The 20834-nt window shown below is 43.6% G+C and overlaps 2 protein-coding genes across 4 annotated transcripts; both read left to right on the forward strand.

Moving 5' to 3' along the window:
• The first annotated feature begins 4 nt into the window (after positions 1-4).
• On the forward strand, positions 5-6212 carry ZMYND19 (zinc finger MYND-type containing 19). Its single transcript, XM_054998131.1, has 6 exons — positions 5-169; positions 1137-1196; positions 2660-2766; positions 3346-3486; positions 4501-4681; positions 5599-6212. The coding sequence occupies exons 1-6, from the start codon at positions 119-121 to the stop codon at positions 5740-5742; spliced, it is 684 nt and encodes a 227-aa protein (XP_054854106.1). The 5' UTR covers positions 5-118; the 3' UTR covers positions 5743-6212.
• Positions 6213-9656: 3444 nt separating this feature from the next.
• On the forward strand, positions 9657-20793 carry DPH7 (diphthamide biosynthesis 7). Of its 3 annotated transcripts, none has more exons than XM_054997885.1 (10): positions 9657-9704; positions 11364-11526; positions 12706-12836; positions 13388-13475; positions 14632-14726; positions 15524-15690; positions 17494-17566; positions 17728-17793; positions 18057-18229; positions 19266-20793. In XM_054997885.1, the coding sequence occupies exons 2-10, from the start codon at positions 11386-11388 to the stop codon at positions 19685-19687; spliced, it is 1356 nt and encodes a 451-aa protein (XP_054853860.1). In that variant the 5' UTR covers positions 9657-9704; positions 11364-11385; the 3' UTR covers positions 19688-20793. The 3 variants fall into 3 exon arrangements, with proteins under 3 accessions (XP_054853860.1, XP_054853859.1, XP_054853861.1); XM_054997884.1 differs by lacking the exon at positions 9657-9704 and adding an exon at positions 9954-10029; XM_054997886.1 differs by lacking the exons at positions 9657-9704; positions 12706-12836 and having other exon boundaries at positions 11363-11487.
• Positions 20794-20834: the final 41 nt, after the last annotated feature.

The raw sequence follows: 20834 nt of genomic DNA on the forward strand, positions 1-20834 counted from the left end.
CGAGGCGGCGGCGGCGGCGCGTGGCAGGGGCAGCGGCGTCTCCGTCTGCGACTCCCCTCTTCCCTCCCCCTCCCCCCTCCTTTTTTTTCCTCCTCTTCTTCCCCGACAGGCCGAGGCCATGACCGACTTCAAGCTGGGTATCGTACGCCTCGGCCGGGTGGCCGGCAAGGTGCGGGCGGGGCCCCGCCGGAGCGGGAGGAGGGAGGAGATGGCGCGGGAGGCCCCCTCGGCCCGGCCCCCTCACGCACACGTGACGCGGCCTGTGACGTCACACAACGCATCCCCACTCTCCGTCTGTGACGTCACCGGCCTTCGGGTTCTGAAGGTTTGAGCGGGGAGCCCCTCCTCCTCCCTCGGCTGCGTGTCTATAGTGAGTGGATGCGGGCAGGTGGCTCCTGTGTGGCGGTCCCTCCGTGCAGAAGATGCCCCTGGCTGTGATGTTTTCCTTCCTGCAGCCTCCTGCCTTGTAGCTCACAAATAGGTTACTAAGAAGGGAAGGAACTTTAGGGGGAAGTACGATAGTGAGCCTTGAGCCGGGAAGCCCTGGGTTCAACTCGCCTCGTCCGGCTGTAGTTGTAAGAATTGCTGATAGTTTCAAGTGGGTAGCTGTATTGGTAGAAGAGCAAGATTCGGATCTAGTAGCACCTTAAAGACCAACTAGATTTCCAGGGTATGAGCTTTTGAGAATCAGAGCTCCTTTCTTCAGTATTTCTCACTTCAAAGGTAGCATAGCATTGTTACAAAGAGAAGGAAATGTGAATCAGGAAAGTCTTCAGTTGAAATTTGGTGGTGGAATTTCCTCCCTCCAATCGCTAACTCAGAAGCAAAGAAGTTTCAGCAATGAGACTACTTAGCGCATCTTCCCTTTCCTAAAGTGTTCCTCCAGCAGAACTAGCTGCTTTTCTGATGAGCTGAATGGCATATACAAACAAACGAGGGCCTCTTCTCATCTGGCTTACTTTGGTTTAGATCAGGTCATGAAATTGGGCTGTCCCAGATGATTTATTCCTTTATCTACATAAGTCATGCTTTTGGGAGGCCATCACATTTCCTAGAATAGTTTAGCATTGTGGTGAAGAAAATAAGAAGGGCCTGCATAAGTGTGTTTAATTTTCAATTACTTTTTCTAATTTCAGACAAAGTACACACTAATAGATGAGCAAGACATTCCGCTTGTAGAGAGTTACTCTTTTGAGGTAAGAATCCATCTGTCTACCTGTTGTGTTGATGTTGTGGTTTTATTTTTTGCCATGTTGCTGTCCCTCTCTATTCTTTAAGAATATCCACCAGAGTCATTATAGATTTAGTAGTAGGCACAGGTTCTCCCTTGGTATAATCTAACTTTATAAGGGGTGCTGTATGTCTCTACCTTCTCCATCACCTGAAATAGTTGATGACCTTAAAGAAAACGTAAAAGATTAGATGGGCATCAGCAATATCTATAGCAACAGGATTTGACTGAAGACATTGACGTGGTCCACCTCTCCCCCTATTTTTTCCAGTATCCTTTCTGCAAAACTAGTTTCAGATAATGGCTCATGTTAAATTTATTTGCTCTTCCACCACCACATTATTCATCATTGGCCTCCTTCCTTTCTTTGGCCCTGCAGTGCAGATTGTAAGCTTCTTGGAAAGAGACTGGCTTCTGTGCTCATTCAATGTGCTTTGGTAGAAAATGCTTTAAAATTGGTATTGACCATCCCATAAATAATGAATGGGTAGTTGAGAGTTGATTTGCCCCAAAGCCACACCGCATGTGATTTGAACCCACATCTCCTGGAGCTGTCCAATTTTTAGCAACTGGATTGCATTTTAAAAGCCCCCCTGTTTATATTAAGGTGTCACTCTCCAGTTAACATAAATCTCATCTTGAGACAAGATTGGCACCTGGAAGCAGTCCTAACCCTATACCTATTATCTAAACCCTGGGTACTGTTATGTAAGCATCAGAAGGATACCTGCATTAGAATATTTATTTATTCAGAACAGTTGTATACTGCCTCTCCAGAGACCTGCTTGAAGTGGCTAATTGCCATAACTGTGTAACTGTTAAAAAGTTACTTCTAGTAGAATAAAAATTCTCATTGCCATGTAGTTGCAGAACTGATAGCTTTCATGTAAGGAATTTTTCTTTATACTTTTTTCCTCTTAGCCTCAAATGTTCACAAATACATTGTGGGTGGAAAAGGAGGGCAATTTTTAGTTAAACTTCCATTGTGCTTGGTTCTAGGGCATGGTTGAGGGTATATAATCCAGCAGACTTAACTGAAGCTAAGCAGGTATGGGTCTGTTTGGGTGGGTGACCTTTGAGGTAAATTGTATGCTGCCTTAAGTTACATATGAGAAACAAAGGCAAGATAGCAGTGTAATAGATAAAGGAATAAAATTAGCATTTTAGGCATGGTGGTTTGGGGATGGGAATCCTTCATAAAGCAAGACTTATTGTGCTTTTCCCCCGTTGCATCCTCAGGCTGGTTTGCAAGGAAGCTGATTTGAATCTGATTCTGAGTGACCAAATTACTAAATTCAGAATAACTGTAGCTAGCTTGCATGCTACAAGGAAGCAGAGTGTCTGAGCCAAAAACCTTCCAGTCAAATACTTTTAGGTTCTTTCCCCCTTTTCCCACTTCCTTCCTAACTGTACGCTCTCCTTGGTCAGGCTCGGATGGAAGTAGACGCTGATGGAAATGGTGCTAAAATATTTGCTTACGCATTTGACAAAAACCGAGGAAGGGGGTCTGGACGCCTGCTACATGAACTACTATGGTAGGTAGTGCTGTGCAGAGGACATATGTGACAAATTTCCAAAGAGCTAAATTATCTGTATCTTTGGAATTGGGCTTTATGATGTGTAAAAAGATGAAGCAAGATATGTGTTGGACTTCCTTTGTTTTGGATTCTTCACAAATTGATAAACTATTGATTGGCTTCCTCTTCATTAAGACCTTGAGACATCATGGATCCTGACTGTTGATGTGAGAAACCTTTACGCATGATTGGAATAGGAACGTGCAAACAGCTGCTTAAAATGTCCTTTGGTGCAGAGTACCTTGGATGACCTTTGCTGTGCTATATCTCCCTGCCCGTCTCCTTCCTCTTACTTCTCCTTTTCACCTTCCTAACAATTTGATCTTGAGCAGTTACAGACTGAATAGCACTCTTCTCTTACTTCCTCACATCTCCTGAATCTTTACACACACAAAGATTAGAGGAAGAGACAGACAGGATCTTGGGGGAGTGGCACTGAGGAACCGCTAGTTGTCAGGGTTTGCCCTTCTGTGGCCTGCCACTTAAACTGGTTGCCGAACAGAAGTATCTATACATTCTGCTTGTCAACACTTCCAGGGAGAGACATCGGGGAGGCATTGCTCCAGGGTTTCAAGTGGTGCATCTCAATGCCGTGACAGTGGACAACCGTCTAGACAACCTTCGATTGGTTCCATGGGGCTGGAGACCCAAAGCTGAAGAAATTTCTAGTAAACAAAGGTAAGTCCTGAAGTAGTGAGAATTATAGATAAGTGAAGTGATGGCATTGGAAGTTCCTTATCCCCTTGGGCTATATTTGTTTGGCTTTTGCATCTGGAGGAAATAGATCTTATTCTTGCTTGGGGCAGTCTTTCCCAGGCTCCTTTTAAAGTCTGGGCAAAAGAGAGTGAGTTTGGAGCGTCCATAAATACTTCAGTTTAAACGCAGTTTAACAGAGCTGGATGAGTAGCTGAGAGAGAATGCCATTCAGCTGCTTGTCTAACTGCAAATAGCATGTCTGCTCTCATGCCTACATATTCTGACTGCAAAACAAAAACAACCTGTCAATCGGGTTAATAGAAAGGAACGTTGAATGCTTGAAGTCAGTAGCACATGTTATCTGTTTTTAAAATGTGTCAACAAAACAACTTGGACCTAAGTTTTAGTGCTGTGCTGCATGTGCCGTAGAGCAAGTTGATCATGGGAACCTTTTAAACATTCTGGAAGCAAGATTTTTACAGAATGCATTTTCACTCATAAGCGTTCAAACAAAGCAGAAAGGAGAGATTGTACTGCCTGGTTGAGTTGGTTGCTTTTTTAATCAAAGCCCTAAAAATTGTGTTTAGTCATCAGAGAGCAAAGGTTTTTTTGTAGAGGGTTTATTTTGCAGTGAAGGAAAGAAATCTGCAGCAATAGGTGGCCATGTATGCATCTCCATTACCATTTTAGAATTATGGAAACTTTAAAAGGCACAGAATGGATTGGACAAGACACAGTAGTTACTCTGTTGGGAAAGCCCATCTGTTTGATGTCTCTTTCCTGCTACCAAAGTTCCATTAGACTGGCTAAATTTATATTTTCCCTCTCAGTCTTTATAGAAGAGTAGCAGCTCATTTAGTGAAAGTGTTGCTTCCTCGGTGACAATGAGAACTCATGTTACTGTCCCTTTTCTGTTGCAAAGTGTTAAATTTTAATGTCTCTAATGACAATGTGCCCTTGTAGAATCAGTGCTTAACTTGTTGATTTTTGTTGAAGGGAACAAAGCTTATACTGGCTGGCAATACAGCAGCTTCCCACAGACCCCATAGAGGAGCAGTTTCCTGTACTGAACGTGACACGCTATTATAATGCTAATGGGGATGTTGTGGAAGAAGAGGAGAACTCGTGCACATACTATGAATGTCACTACCCTCCGTGCACAATGATTGAGAAACAGGTGTGTTCAAAACCCAGTGTGTGTTGTGGATGAGACTGTCTCTGTTATGCTGACTGCTTCTTTCTTGGCAGTGATTTGCCAAAGTAAAGAAATGTTTGAAGCTATAGTTAATGGAATTTTTGTTTTATTTTGCAAGAAACGTATCCATGCTTATTTAGCCTAAGCAGTTGCCTTGGGCACCAAACTTCAGTACTTCTCCAGCAAGGGTGGCTTCTATTCTGAATATAAGCGACTTCCCCATGAACAATCTTTCTTCCTGACCCTTTTGTGATCCAGTTATGTCACTAGGTCCAAAGCTTGTTTTCCTAGCTTCCTATTTTTCTTACATCAGGGGCAAGACCAGCAACCCTCCAGCAATAGCTTTGTTCTTGTTAAAACAGCTGCATAGGAAGTAACCTGAAAAGTTACTTGTGCAGAACAAGGTTGCTGAGTCTGCATGCTTTTATCTGAGTGTAATTTTGAATGCTTTTGTGGACAGAAAGTATGGGAAGGTAGAGATTGTATTAGACATATGTCATAACTATAGGCTCTCGGGATGGGGGAGAGAATGGAGTGTACCATGTCTTTGAAAATGCAGATAGTCTTCATGAGTGTATGAGTTGGCTCCCACAGATGCATTTTGCTAACTGTGTCACCTCTATTGTAAGAAACCTTCCACTGATACAAGAAGCTTGGTGGAATGGAAGGCTGTTTGTGCTCGAGGAAAATGCCAACTTTAGCACAGAGAATCCATGAAAACTCTGTCCAGAAATAATAGCTATTATTTATAATCTATGCCAAGTACTATAATTTTTGTAAAAAGTTCTCAAATCTGAGAATGGCAGAATATGGTCTTCCTTGGAACTTTTGGTTGGCTGCTTTGGGATTGGTTCTTCCCGAAAGCGATACTGATTATTGTCCCGTGCTCCTCTCTCTAGTTACGTGAATTTAACATCTGTGGGCGGTGCCAGGTCGCACGGTACTGCGGCTCGCAGTGCCAGCAGAAAGACTGGCCAGCTCACAAGAAGCACTGTCGAGAGAAGAAACGAGTCTTCCAGCAGGAGCTTGGACCAGAGCGATGACTGGCTAGCCGAGGCCTTAGCCCCATGGGCACCTTCCTGGAGGGCAAGGGGAGGTGTCTGCTTTGCACAGACTGCTCACTTGAAGCCAGAGGCACTGACAACAGAAACAAAATTTACAAACCAACCCCTGTGATGCTTGAGGAAAGGGACTGGCTTTCCCCTTCCAGTGTTAGTCTCAAGCAAAAAAGACTACTGGGGAAGTTCTCCTGGCAGGAAGCTTCCCATTATTTATATGTTAATATGTTTGTAAACTTGTGTACAGTTTTTTTTTGTTAGCAGTTCTCTTATATAGGACTCATTTACTGTAATGTTCAGGTGAGAACACATTGTTGGTCGAAATAACTGTCCTGTAGCGAAAGCTTTTCCTCTCCCTGTGGCTGGGAGACGGCCAGGGGAGCTAGCTCAGACATCAGCAGTTAATCTGAACAACTCTGCATGGAAGCTGTTTTCAAGTAAAGGATTGGAATGGATTGGTTGCCTTCTTACTCTTAGTTGATGTGGAAGTGGTTAATATTTGGAGATCCTGTTTGCTACCGCTGACCTGCTTAATCTCTGCATCTTCCTATGTCATTGTCCCCACCTCTTTTCAGCCTCGGAGTGGCTGCCACACCACCAATCCTTTTATCATATTTCCTGAAATTGGCCATAAGACAACACTGGCAGCGGGAGCATAGTGCGTTAGCAAGTCTCCGTGAATTGCATTTAAAGATGAACAGTAGTTAGTTTTTGATAACTAAATCAAAAGGTTACAGCCCTTACTGGTATGTTTAGTTTAGAAAGGTGAGATGTATTGGCCTAGGGTACCTCAGTGATTACTTTTACCCCAAGTGCTACCATAGTTGTTAAAATAGATGGGGTAATGCTCTCAAAATCATTCTATATGTAAAGTTACATCTGCAGAGAGATGCAGTGATGTTCTTGTTCATCAACCTTCAGATTTGTGGTTGTCTTCCTCTGAAGACTTGCCAAAGTCTATGGGGTCTTCTTCATATGGCATAAGGTGTTTTTATTCAAACTAAGTCTTCTGTGGTCTGGATCGAATATAATTGAATATATTATATGTTCTGGCCGGGGGTGGAGAATTGGCCTAGCTATAAATCAATCTGAGCATCACAGTTTTCTAAAGACAGAAATACCATAGAGATGTAGGAGTAGAGTGGCACCCGTTATCATAATGGCAGCATTCAGTTTTAAACCAGATGTTCCTGTCTTTTTCCTTTCTATATGAATAGGTTTATTAAATTAGGGGATGTCGTTCCTGCTGGGGTAGTGGTGGCTAATACAAACCCACGTTTTAAGGCTTGCCACAAGTCCAACTAGTTTCTTGTATGCAAGCCTTGGGCTAGTGCTTACAAATCTTGTACTCCGGAAATGCATGAAAGTGTGTATGCGCATGTATGTGCATGCATGTGCTCCTTACTGTATGGCCAGGTGAGTTGGTTTTTCTGGGGCCACAGGTCTGCAGCAAGTGGGTAAAATCTGGCCCCTTAAGAAAACCCAAGTATAGAGAGCTAAAGCTCAAGGAGGCACAGAAAGAGGTTACAATTGAAATTGAACACCTTTTGCCTGATAACAATAGACAATTTTATGTAACAGTGAAATAAAACAGAATAATCAAAGTCCCATTCACAAAATTATGTGTTTTCTTATTTCTTTGATTTTCAAGGTTGCCTGTAACGGAGCACACACAGTCTTTCAATCTGTAGTTAGTGGAAGCCGCTTGTTCCCCTGAGAAAAGGGAAGAACAGAGGCGGCATTTCCAATCAGATGGCTACGAGCTTTGCCGGCCCCGTCTCCTTTGGCTCATTTCGAGAACTATCTTCTTCTGGCCAATATTCTTCTCAATAACCAGTGTTTCAAACTTCCGTCTCCAGTGTAGTCAATATCAGTGGGGTGGAGATGGAAGTTTGAAACACTGGTTGGAAATGCCGCCTCTGTTCTTCCCTTTTCTCAGGGGAACAAGCGGCTTCCACTAACTACAGATTGAAAGAAAACCTATGATAATGTTGTGAATGGGACTTTGATTATTCTGTTTTATTTCACTGTTACATAAAATTGTCTATTATCAGGCAAAAGGTGTTCAATTTCAATTGTAACCTCTTTCTGTGCTTCCTTGAGCTTTAGCTCTCCATACTTAGGTTGACTAATAGGAGGTTTCCCTCTCAGTTTTTGGCTTTGCCCTTAAGACAACCACCTGATACCTAAGTTGCTATCTTTGATGCAAGAGAGCCCCAGAGAAGGACATAACCAAATGTGTTGGCAGTCCACACTCTGAGAAGTGGGGCTCTGGCTTCCCCTTCTCCATCACCTCAAAGTGGTGCTCATAAAATGTGTTGCTTACTGAGGCTGTAGTGGCACCACTGCATAGTGTATTAAGTATTCCTGTGTACGAATGGCTAAGGTGGTAGATTGTGTTATACCTGAGAAAATCTCAGGCTCATCTTGTAAAATCCTTTATTCTTCCCAGGTGTACTTAAATCTGCCTAAAATTGTCTGGAATTGTAATGCTATTCAAAGCAGTAGTCAAGGGGTGCGAGTCTGTTCAGCTGCTTTAGATACTCCATTGTACTGAGTGGAACTGGATAAGGAAGAAATAAGAGGATGTGTTGAGTTGAACAGAGTAAGAAGGAAACATGAGCATTAGCTGTTGAAAATCAAGCCATGGAATGTGAGAAACTTGAGACCTCATCTTGTTATGAAGCATCTGCCCGTGCTTTGGGTTCAGAGTTCAACACCTGTTTCTGTTGAACCTCATTATTTCAGATGTGCAGCCTAAGGCATATTATCCTTGCACTATGCATTAAAGTGCTCACTCTGGTTGTACTTAAAAGTGTGCTAACCCGCCAGAAGTAGCTTTGGGATGCATTTGCACCTATACCTTTGAAACAGCAGGTTAGGCTAGTAAAAAATAGTTCTTTTCTGTACTATTTGCAGTGCCAACAGAACATTTATTGAAATAATTTTCTGCTTGACAAAACTTCTGTTATTTAAGAGCACAAATACACCTGCATAGTGGTGTGTTGTTTTTCTGGGTGTGACATTCTTCTGCTATGTAATTTCATCATGCATTCTTGGAAATTAATATTTCCTCCCCACCCTCACATTCTTGTCGCTACCCCTGAAGCTGTAAAGTATGACTAGGACAAACAGGTGAGCAAGATTTGGGTCCAGTAGCACTTTAGAGACCCAACTAAATTTCCAGGATATGAGCTTTCCAGAGTCCTAGCTCTCTTTGCAAAACAAACTGGTTTTATATATACTGCAGCTGTCAGATCACTGTTTGGTTGGGGTTTTTTTTTCAGGCATACCTTTGGACATCCAGTCAAAAGAATTGCCCCACTGCCTTGCACGTAATGCATGTGGCCATCGTTTAAAATTGTATACCAGGTTGGGAAATTCCTGGAGATTTTGGGGTGGTTTGGGGAGGGAGGGACCTCAGCAGGATACTATACCATAGAGCCCACCCTTAAAAGCAGCTATTTTTTCCAGGTGAGCTGATCTCTGTAGCCTGGAGATGAGTTGTAATTCCAGATCTCCAGTCGTCATGCATAGACTGGCAACTCCAAAATAATCCACGTGTGCGCGCGGGCCAAAAAACAGGCTATTTTGCACAGATGTTCTAGGCAGGAGTACAGATCACCGACAAACATGTGGCCCTTCTCACGACCGGTCTGATACCCTGTCTCTGATAGGGTCAGAACAGTTTCTTTAATGCATTGCTAGGAAAGCTAGCTGCGCCTGGCCGGGGGCGAGGGAGACTGGGGTTCGAGCTCTAATTATTCATCCGTGCCTCTCACTGGGTGATGCCGGGCTGGTTACCCACCTCCCGGAGTTGTGATGAGGATAAAAGTGGAAGAGGAGGCGGAGAAGAACCCCATCAGAGCAGACCTGATTTATTCAAAATGGCTTACTCCCCGGGACGTGTGCACAAGATTGTAGACGGCTGGGATCAAATAATCAATGTAATGTTGATGGCGGGGCTAGAAGCAGCCGCAAGGGGCTTCTGCCCTCGCCCCAAGCCTGTGTCTGGGATGAAGGGAGGCGAGCACTGGCTCCGCCATGGCCGCCCTCTTGGCAGCAAGAAGGAAGGAGCTGGAAGGACTGGCGGTCGCCTCAGGTCGCCTCAGGCCAGGCTTAGAAGGCGGAGGCGCGTCGGGGCCCGGCCTCCTTCCTCTCTCCTCATTCACTCCCTTGCGTAGCTAGGAACGGGGCGGCGGCGGGCGCGTGTGCCGTTTTCGGGGCCCGTTCTCGAGGCTGTGGCTGGCTTCGCCTCCCGCCCGCTTGGAGGTGAAAGCGGCTGAGACGCTTCCTGAGGGGCCGAATATTATTCCCCTTCTCTTGGGGTGGGAGGTGGGGGGGGCTTCCTTGTGTTAGAGCAGCCCCACCTTCCTCGGTTAAGGGGGGCGGCGGTTTCGAACCTCCACACTTCTTACACACAGAACTTGCTGTTCTGGTGGAATTTTGCTGTCAGGATGAAAGGGGGACGCATTTTTATTTCTACCCCACCCCTTTTGGGAGATGAAATGTGGGTGTGGTATTTTTTATCACGCTGGTTTGTCTAAGGAGTGTGTGTGCATAGAGATGGTAGTTAACGGTTGGTTGTGTGTATTGACTGTAATTCACCACAACACTCACAGCCAAATTGTTCAGGAGTCCTTGTGTATACGGCCTGAAGCTGTTCTGAACTCTTTGTGTTAGGGGAATGTGTGGGTTGGGGAAAAGCTCTTTATCCCCCAAGATGGGCAGTGGGTGGATGTTTTTGTGAGTGTTGGTGGATTCCGGGGAGAGTAATGAAAGAGTAGTATAGTAAAGCACGTAGTATGACTTTCACCTAGTGAGGAAATATAAAGAAGAGACTTCCCATAATAGGTCAATGGAGACAGTGTAACAGGATTTTAATCCAGTGGCACCTTGGAGACCAACAAGATTTCTAGGGTATGAGCTTTCAAGAATCAAAGTTCCCTTCTTCAGATACAAGGAGGAGTGGAGGTCCCTGAGCCTTTATGTCCCAGTCAGGAGATGGGTGGGAGACAGTGTGTGTATGAGGATAATGGGAATGTTGGGTCCGTAGGTAAACTATTTTGATTGTGTGGCTCATATGTCAGGATCGTAGAGTTTTTAAGAAGGGAATTTTTGTTTAAACTCTGTTCTTCCTTGGAGATGAACTGTGATGGAGTGTGTGATGGAGTTATGAGATGTGTGATGGAGTTATGAGATGACCCATTTACAGCTGTATCTTCTGTTTCAGTGAAGGTAGTGTGGATTTGGAGAGGTGGCCCTTAAGCTGTGTGTGGCAGCTGTTCTTTACGGGTGGGGTGGAGGGTCTGACAAAAGGACCTCTGAGCTGTGTGTTTTTTGTTGAAGGACATCTTGTGAGCTGAGAATTGGGCTCACAGATTTGTAGCAAGATCATCTGTTAAGGAACGATTTTAATCCACATTGATGACTGTGAGTTGAAGCTGCAAACTTGTAACTGTGCCAGATTAGTTAATGCGACATACAAGGTGGTACTTAATGATCCTTGGGGGCTGGATTTGGCTGCTTGTCCCCAAATGCTCTGTGTTAATTAAGAATTTCAAGCTCACTAATATGTTTTCTGTGCCTCCCTCCTTTCCTTCCAGACAAGGATGAGTGTTTTCTGACATGGCTTTGCAGTGCAAGATACAGACTTTGCAAGTGGTTGATACTGAATATAGTGCTGATGCTGTGGAGTGGTGCCCTGTGGAAGGCTGGCACAACATCCTGGTATGTGGCACCTACCAGCTGAAGAAACCTGATGGCAAGGTGAGTGGAATAGCCTGTGCAAGCAAAGAGCTGTGATAGTTTCCAGACATTGTTAGATTCAGGTTATGAGGCTGTTTTTTAGTTGCAACCTGCTGAATATTGAGATTATTTTTTTCTCCATTTATAACTTGTCCCCCCCCCCCCGCTTCTATCCCTCCTTTCCCCCCTATTATCCCTCCCTCCCCATTCTGGGACATTAGGTTCACAGTTAGATGCAAAATGAAGACAAGTGCATGGCCTATAGTGCAAAATCTGTATTTCCAATTTTGCCTAGGCCAAAGAATACACTAGTTGCTCTTAGGCAAGCTCTAGCCTCGACTAGAGCCAGGGCCTTTTCGGTCCTGGCTCCCACCTGGTGGAACGCTCTGTCTGCTGAGATCAGGGCCCGGCAGGACCTACTATCCTTCCATCGGGCCTGCAAGACAGTTGTTCCGCCAGGCATATGGCTGAGGCAGGGCCTCCGCCAGCCTGAAAAAAGGGGTGTATAAAATTTTAACCCTCCCTGTGAAGGCTGTCCACCATCCTAAATGTGTATGAATATAAATTCACTGCTGTTTTAATGATGTTTTAATGTAGATGCATTTTTATTGTATTTTAATATGTTGTTATCCTCCCTGATCCTGCTTGCGGGGAGGGCAGAATAGAAATTTGAAATAAATAGTCTCTCAACTTGCACTTCCACATCCATCTATAATATGCAAGGTGCAGTGGGTGGGTAGAAGTACTGGCCAGCTTTGAGTAAATATATGAGAAGTGTATTGAGCACCCATATTGATACAAAGTGTGTCTCTGTGTATATATTTTGCTGGGTTGGTGCATTTTTTTGGTGATTGGCAATATTTTTCTTGGGTGAGAATTGCTCTTTTGCTATAAAATAAGACAGTTGGATCACTGTGAGGGCACGTTGTGGCATTATGAGCCTTGGCTTTTATCTATTGAGAGATGGAAGTTTTGTTGTGCCTCAAACAAACTCTGAAGAGGGTTGTGGTGAGCTGTTCCCCATTGAATGTGATAGTGGTCTTTGTCCTCAATTATGATTTGATTTTTCTGAGAATCTCTGATCTCCTTTGTCTGTGAGGAAGTCTTTCTGATTGAAGGATAGCACGTTGGTTAGCATGGACGAGCAAGAGATGACAAATTGCAAAAACTAGCCAGTTTCTGTTCTGCTTCCTTTCACAGAACCCTGAGGAGAGCAATAAGCCCCATATCCGACTGGGCCGCCTCTACCTGTATCACTTTGAAGAACAGATTTTTTCTCCACTGACAGAGATACAGAGGCTAGAAACAGCTGCTGTGCTGGATATTAAATGGTAGTAATGGAGGCAAATACCAAAATCATTTGAGTGGTTCTCATTAAGTTATTAGCATATTATTATTATTTTCTCAGGGGGAGGGATGGCAGCATTCCAAGTGGACATGTATACGTTTTCACCAACAAGCATCCTGAATATGTTGCTGTATATATGGAGGCCACTGTTGGATCTGTATTCAAGTGCCACCTCTTCCACAGATGTTGTGTGGCTTTGGGCAAAGGACCCTGCTTCTCCCCCACTCTGTAAAATGCTACTCTCAAACCACAGTTGTGAAGTTAAGCATGATAAACTGTGCAAATTGAACTTCCTGTTTCAAAATTGAATCTGCATTGCCATTTTAAAAAATAATACTGGTGGCAACAGGGTTTTAAAGTATAGATCAGCAAAATAGTTACTTTCCTTAGATCTTGGCATGGTCACTAGAGCTGGAAAGGGTTCAAGTGAATTAAAAGGATCCCTTTTTGCATTTCCTTCCTAAAGAAAGGTTTGGTCTGGTAACTATTCCTTTGGACAGTAGGTAAAGTGCTTCCTGTTGATTCCTTTTCAAGGTGCCATGTTCCTGTTGCAGAACATCCCTTGCTGGCTGTTGCAAATGCCAAGGGAGCAGTGGAGTTTTGCTGCCTGACAGGAAGTGAGGTAGGTGACCAGCGCATGAGGTAGAGATGGGTAAAGCAGTTCCACTCATAAGTATGCAGGGTACTCTTCTGCCTTCCTGATCATTGTGCTTTAGTTGGTGTGTTTGAGAACAGAGTCCTTGAGGAAAAGGCAGCAGTCAAGAGATAACTAGTGTGAGAAACAAGGAGGAAATGGGCTGCATCCAGACATCACAATAAAGCCAGGTTTATAAACCACAGCTTGGTCAAAACTCCACAGTCCTACAAACTGGGATTTCGATCTTGTGTTTGTATCTGGGTGTTTTTAAATCACGCTTGTATTGATTATGATTTGTTGTGATGGCCAAATTTACAAACTACTTGAATTGCCTGGCCACAAAGAAGGGAATATTGGATGTTCTCCCGGCCAAGAAATGAAGAGGAGGCAAGAAGCAGATAAAACTTGGTTTTGTGAATAAACATTAGTTTATTATTTATGTCTGGTAGACTAGCTAGAGTTCGTTGCCCAAAGAATAGTTTATTATGATGTCTGAATACAGCCATAAAAATATGAGCACTGTTGGAGAAAAGATCACCAGAAAATTCCTGTGTAAGAGCTGTAGAATCCTTCAGGAACATTAGGTAGGTATAGATCCAGAGGAATTAGCCATGTCAGTCTGTAGTAGCAAAATAGAAAAGAGTCCAGTAGCACCTTTAAGACTAACCAACTTTACTGTCGCATAAGCTTTCGAGAATCAGTTCTCTTTGTCAGATGCAGCTGTGATTCTCAAAAGCTTATGCGACAGTAAAGTTGGTTAGTCTTAAAGGTGCTACTGGGCTCTTTTCTATTAGGTAGGTATGTGTGTGCGCTCATACACACATCCTTCTATATATATTTTTTGTGCTGTATGTATTTTATAGTCTACATTAGTACAGTAAAGATCTTGCTTTGGTTAAATCAAGCTGTGTCCAAATTCCACTACAAGCCTTCTGCTCAGCCACTTGCTAGAATTCTGCACATGCACAGTCTCTCACCAGTTATAACAGCAACTGAAAATCACTCAGTTTCTCACTTATCTAAAACACACTCCTTTACCTAAAGAACTGCATCTTCAGAGGTATCCAGCCAGATTTTAGAATTGGTACTGGATGGCATGTTCTTCTTTAGACCTTGATCAGCTTCCTTTTCTCTCCAGTAGAAGAACAGCTGCAAGTTCAAACCATTGTGCAGCGTTGACCTAGGAGATGAATGCCTCACATTATCGTTGGACTGGTCTACAGGACGAAAACAGGGGTGAGCAGAGATGAGGAAATGGAAATTTGGCTGGGTTGGTGAGGATAAACTTTCTCTAGCACTGCCCTGTTCTAAGAGCTGAAGAAATGCCTCATGCATCTGCTTGGCCACTTTGGGAAACAGGATGCTGGTGTAGATGGACCTTTGGACTGATCCAGCAGGGCTGTTCTTAATAATATTTTGACCAAGCTGAAATTTCTGCTGTAGAGTTTTTGGAGTACTCAGGAATGCTTCCTGCCCATCCATGTATTCCTTTCCTTGTTGACTTGTTGGATTGAGCTATATTGTGTCTTGGATGATGGCAGAAACACTTAAAAGACATGACAGTTTGCAGCATGTGGTTTGGAGTGTGGCTTGATCATGGTCACATTTCTAAACTGGGTGTTCTTGTTACTGATGGTCACCGATAGCAGCTGTAACTATCATTTTTTATTCCACCCTTCCTTCAAGAAACTCAGGGGAGGCACACCTGGTTCTCCCTATGTTTTTTATTCTCACAAAAATCCTATGAGGTAAGTAGATTAGGCTGAGAGATCATGACTAGCAGAAAGTTACCCATTGGGCTGAGCAAGGATTTGGATGGAGGTCTCCCCATTCCTTGTCTGGCACACTAACAGTCTGTTATCCAACATCTTATTTTTTAAAACTGTTACATAAAATGAATTGCTGCATTTCCTGTGCATGGCTGGCTGGAAAGACAAACAATGAATAGCCACACTCATGGTTCTACTGGCAGGTTCCCCTGCTAAATTATGGACCACCAATTTATGCTTACTGTTTTGTACCTCCTTGTACAGGGGGAGCCCATTGCAGCTGGTCAGCAGTGATTCCAAAGGGAGGCTGAGCTTGCTGTCTGTCGATGAATCTTCTCCTTCTGTGCACATTATGCAACAGTGGAAGGCACATGATTTTGAGGCCTGGATTGCTGCATTTGACTACTGGAATACACATGTTATCTATTCTGGTTAGTGAATGGCAGGACTTTGTTTTTGCAGCTGGAGGCTCTCTCTTTTCATTTCCGTGGTAATAGCTTCCATCTCAGTGACAGTCATATGGGGCTGCCACCAGAGCTGCATTTACACCACTGAGTATACTCTGGCACCTTGGGGAGGTGCCCCAAAGGTGCTATTCATACAAGCTTTCATGCTTGGTTTGGTAAGCCACCTTGAATTGCAGGAGGAACAAGTCTCAGCTCCTTATCTCTATTCTGTCAGTGCTTTTTTTAAAAAAAGGCTGTTCCCTAATCTTCATGCTGGTATAAAAGACTGGGAAGGATATTGGTAGATACTGTAACTACTAGTACACCTTCAGGACCTCAGAGGGCATAGTTCTGGCCCTATGCTTCTTGCCTGCCTGATCCCCAAGTCTCGTTTTCCACCAGAGACATGGACTTAGCTCATCATCAATTGAGCAAGAGTTAAATGTCCCCACAGGAAAAGATGTTTTCTTTCACTTTTTTGCCTGGACATGTCTTTCCCTCTCTGAGTATTTGGGCATCCTTTTGCTTGAGAGTTCTTTGCCATGTCTGTCTCTTCTGCTTCAAGGAAAGAAGTCCATTGGCCCCTGCCTCTGGAGCACAGAAGTTAGGGGTTACTTTGGCTTTCCTGTTTACTGCTGTTCTCTTCTCTTGGCATGTTCATTAGAGGTGTTTTACCCTGGGCCTCTTGACCGTCACTTTTGTTTGCTACAAGAGTAGCTATAGAGATTCTAATGATGGGGCTGGGGATTGACTTTTTAGCCTTAGTCCCATATTTAGCTACCATTCTATGTATCTCTTTCCTTAGACTTGTGGTGGAGAGAGACCGACTTTATCTCCATAAGACAAGCTGTGGACAAATGACACTTGTGCATTGCTTGCCAAATGGTTGTGCTTTACATTTTGCTTCTGGAAGTTAACCTGCTAGAGCAAAGTTTCAAATTGCTTGGGGCAGACAGCTGGAGACGTGTGGTGTTTCACCCCCTCTGAATGTTTGTTGGTATGAATGGGATTGGGTGTTTTCAGAGAGTTTTGCAAGCCCTCGCAGCAAGATTTGAATTGGCCATCACATCCTGCTCTCCATACTACTGTCTGTGGAGTTGCCTTTGGAGACTGCTCAGAAAGTTGCTGTTGGGCCATAATGCAAGAGTGAAGCTGTTGATTAGAGGAGATTACTGGAAATTCATCTCACCAGTTCAGCAAGAACTTCTTGGGCATCCAGTTTGTTACCTGCCACAGTATAAATTCTTGCTTTTTTAAGAGTCTTTTAAAAACTGTCTGGGACCCCAGGGTAAACGAAGGACCATCTGCCCAGTTGCTAAGATCCTCAGTGAAGGTCCTGTTCTGTGTGTCTCCTCTGCCTGAGGAAAGGTGGGTGGCTTATAGGATAGGGCTTTTTCTGTTGTGGTGGTTTGTTGGTAGAGGTATCCTCTGTATCAATATGCTTGACATCTAGGTGTCTTCCCCCCATGCACACACCCAAGCAGCTCTGACTGTGATGGTTTTACTATTTGTATTGTTTTTGAATTGTTGATGTGTGGTGTGTGTGAATGATTTCTGTGGCTTTTAATTGTATATTTGCTGTAATGTGGTACACCACCTCAAACTTCTCTATTGAGAGGCAACATAAATGTATCCAAAAGAAATAAAAATTCTCAATATGGCACTGCTCTGTGTTCCCTGTGTAGTGCAAGGGAAGGACATCCTAGATGCAATTATTATGAGCTGAGCTGTCTGAAGGAGCAATCAGCATTACCAGTCTTCTTCTTTTTTTCTTTTTGTCCTTTTCAGGTGGAGATGATTCCAAACTAAGGGGCTGGGATGCCCGTGTCAGTCCCATGGCTCCTGTTTTCACATGCGAGAGGTAAGCAGTAGCCTGCTGGATAAGGGTCATTGCAAAGGTTGCTTCCTTCCCACTGGCAAAGAATGACTGCACACTGAGTGAATTCACATCAGTGGGCCCCAATAATATTCACACTCTTAATGGCCCTTGTGGCCCCAAATTTGACTCCCATTCCATTGCAGGCACTCAATGGGGGTATGCAGTATTCAGTGCCATCCACTCAGAGAGAATCTGCTGGCCACAGGAAGGTGAGTTTTGCTTCCATACTGTCTGCTGTACTGTCTGAGCAAGTGATGGAGAGGTGGGTAGGGTGATTGTTGCTTGTGCAGCATTTAGGATAGTACGCTGTAGTTATCCCAGGGATGGAAGATTAGAGCAAGGATAAAGCAAGGATAGTTGTGGCTTGGCTATACCTTACAGGGTGGCCTTGTAGGTGTGTTGAAAGATTTAACTAAGACTATATGAAGTGCATATTTTTCACATACTTGAGGCCTATTGGGTGTTTCTCCAGCTATGATGAACATGTTCTCCTGTGGGACACTCGAAATATGAAGCAGTCATTGGCGGACACCCATGTGCAGGGAGGAGTGTGGCGGCTGAAATGGCATCCAACACAGGAGCACTTACTGCTGGCAGCCTGTATGCACAATGGCTTCAAAATCCTCAATTGCCAAGGCGCTATGGGTGAGTGGGCTGATCTTGGAAAGCCTAAGAGTTGCTTTGAGGACCTGGTTCCTGTAGCCACTTGCTTGTTTTACAGCCATTTTCATCTGGATGACAGAAATATGAGTACATGGTGGCCTATTAGTATCTAAAGAGCAAGTTTTACACTGCATTGTCTTTATCCTTTCTGCACCTGCTACTTCTGTAACTGACTGCTGCAGCTGGGATTCGCATCTGGGTTTGTAGGAAGCAGCACCCATTCAACCAGTAAGTTTGCCAGACTGACTCTGTGTCACAGTGCATACTGAAGTTGACTAGCAAGCATGCTGTACTTAATTGCCTCCCTTGATAATATAGCAACTAGCCTGTTGAGGTCATTCTGTATGTTGCGTTGTGTTGTAACTTGACATACATGCACATGTGATCCATTGTGTCTGCCTGGGAAAGAGATTTAGGCTGATATAACATGTGGATTAGATTGTTTTAAGTGGACCACTGGCAACATGACACAGCCAGCATGAGTTCATGATCTATCTGGACAAGGATTTGGAAGGTCAGTGGGTCTGCTTGTACTGCTGCCTGCAAAACCCCATCAAGCCACCAGTGCCCCGTTTCTGGAATACTGGAGAAACTGTGGATGTCACACTTGGCAAAAAGTCTGGTTGATAATAAACCTGGAGGATGCTTTTTCTGACAATGACCTGAATCTTACTAATAAGAGTGTTTACATTTGGCCTATTTCCCCTTTGAAGTTTGAAAGAGATTGACTTGTGGATACAGAATACAGCTGTACATAAATAGTTGATCACAGCATCCTTTGTGTTCTTGGAGAGATTACAGTATAGCTGTCAATCTGTTCTCTTGTCTCTTCCCAACTAAGAGGAATAGGAGTTTAAATCTTGTTAAAGTGACTGTGTGGAAAAAGATATTTGCTATAGTACTTAGGATAGGCTGTAAGAAGATTTAAGCTCTAAAGAAAATTATTTATGAGAGTTTTGTTGTGTTGGTGTGAATGTCCCACAGTATCTTTAACAAACTACTCTCCTTTACTTTTTAGAGGAGAACAAAGAGCGATGTCCTGTTCTTTCATCCTATGTTTTGCATAATTCCTTGGCTTATGGAGCTGATTGGTCAAGGCTTACCCTGAAGAATCCCTTGGTACTGTCTACAGAGATGCCAGTGGTTCATGAAGATGAAGGAGCGACACATGTGGATCTTGAAGTCCACAACCTGAAGATAGTTTATGAATCTCCTACTGCTACCTTTGATGTGTTGTTAGATGAGGATCAAACCCCTGCTTCACCAGTCCAAGTGGAAGGAAGCTTTGACTTTCAACAACCAGGTCCTGGTGGGGATGGTTCAAATACCAAACTGGCCAAAGCCCAAAGAGAAACCAGCCTCCTGGCAACATGCTCCTTTTATGACAATGTTCTACATGTCTGGAAGTGGGAAATTAGCCAGACTATCTCTTCAGCCTAGACATAATGTCAGCATTCATTCTGGACTAACGTTTTGGCCTGCTTGCCTTTCTCTTTAGTGGGCCCTTTAGCACCAAAGGATAACGTAGAGGAAGCTGTCCTGGCCCCATGGCTATATATTTCCTACATGAGGTTTCTAGCTTTACTCCTGGGGTCCTGTGGCTTTAAGAGCTTTGAAGACTCCTTGGACACTTTGGCCGAGTTATATTGCATAAAAAGGTGGGCTCAATGGCACTAAAGCTTGTCTTCATAAGAGTAAGGGCCTTAGTTATAGCACAAATTCAATTATCTGAGGTTTTCTTGTTCTACTAGAAGAATCTTTTGTACACAGCAATTCCTGCTTGAGATGGAATAAGGTTCTATTGCTCCCTATACCTAGCATTTTAATCCCTTTTTACTTTCCCTGTAAAAGAAGCCTTTCTCTGTTATGTTTGGAAACTGGGGTAAGACATGGGTTCAAGAGAAACCATCAGTCCCTTACTTTTTTGTTGGGGAATGAGCTTTTCATGGGTATCTTTTTTCAAACACTAGCTTAAAATAAGGTAGACAAAAAGCAGAAACCTGTTTGCCAGCTGCCTCATTTGGCAGTCGCTTAACGATTAAAGATCTTTTGGTTCCAGCCAGATACTTGAAGGCGAGGAAATACACCAGCAGTACTATACTCACTTTTCTGTAATCCAAATCCTGAGCCTAGGAATGCCTAGAGTCTTAGCCTCTGGCTTGAAGCTTGCAATTGCTTTGAACTTGCTACTGGGAGTATGTTAATGGGGAACAGAGAAGCCGTTTTGCCCATCTCTGCTGTAGATTGCCTCAGAGCTAAGGCAGCTACTACATACTATGAAGTTTTAGTATTGCTTCCATATCACAGAATGAAAGACCACCAGCAACAAACAGTATTAATAGCAGGCAAGGATACTCGACACCTAGGGAAAAACTATGCAAGTTCCTTAATTCTGCAAAAATCCTTGCTGAAGGGCATAAAGTTCTCGAGACACGACATACTATCTAGGCTACTTATGTGCAAATATGCACATTGTGAACAAAAATCGCTTGTTTAAATAAAATATATATTTTGAACTTTTCTAAAATAAAAATAGATACAACTTCTATCATTACTGTTCTTTGGTTTGGGGTATATTTTTGACTTC

The sequence above is a fragment of the Eublepharis macularius genome, chromosome 14, assembly GCF_028583425.1.
Source record: "Eublepharis macularius isolate TG4126 chromosome 14, MPM_Emac_v1.0, whole genome shotgun sequence".
NCBI classification, from domain to species: Eukaryota; Metazoa; Chordata; class Lepidosauria; order Squamata; family Eublepharidae; genus Eublepharis; species Eublepharis macularius.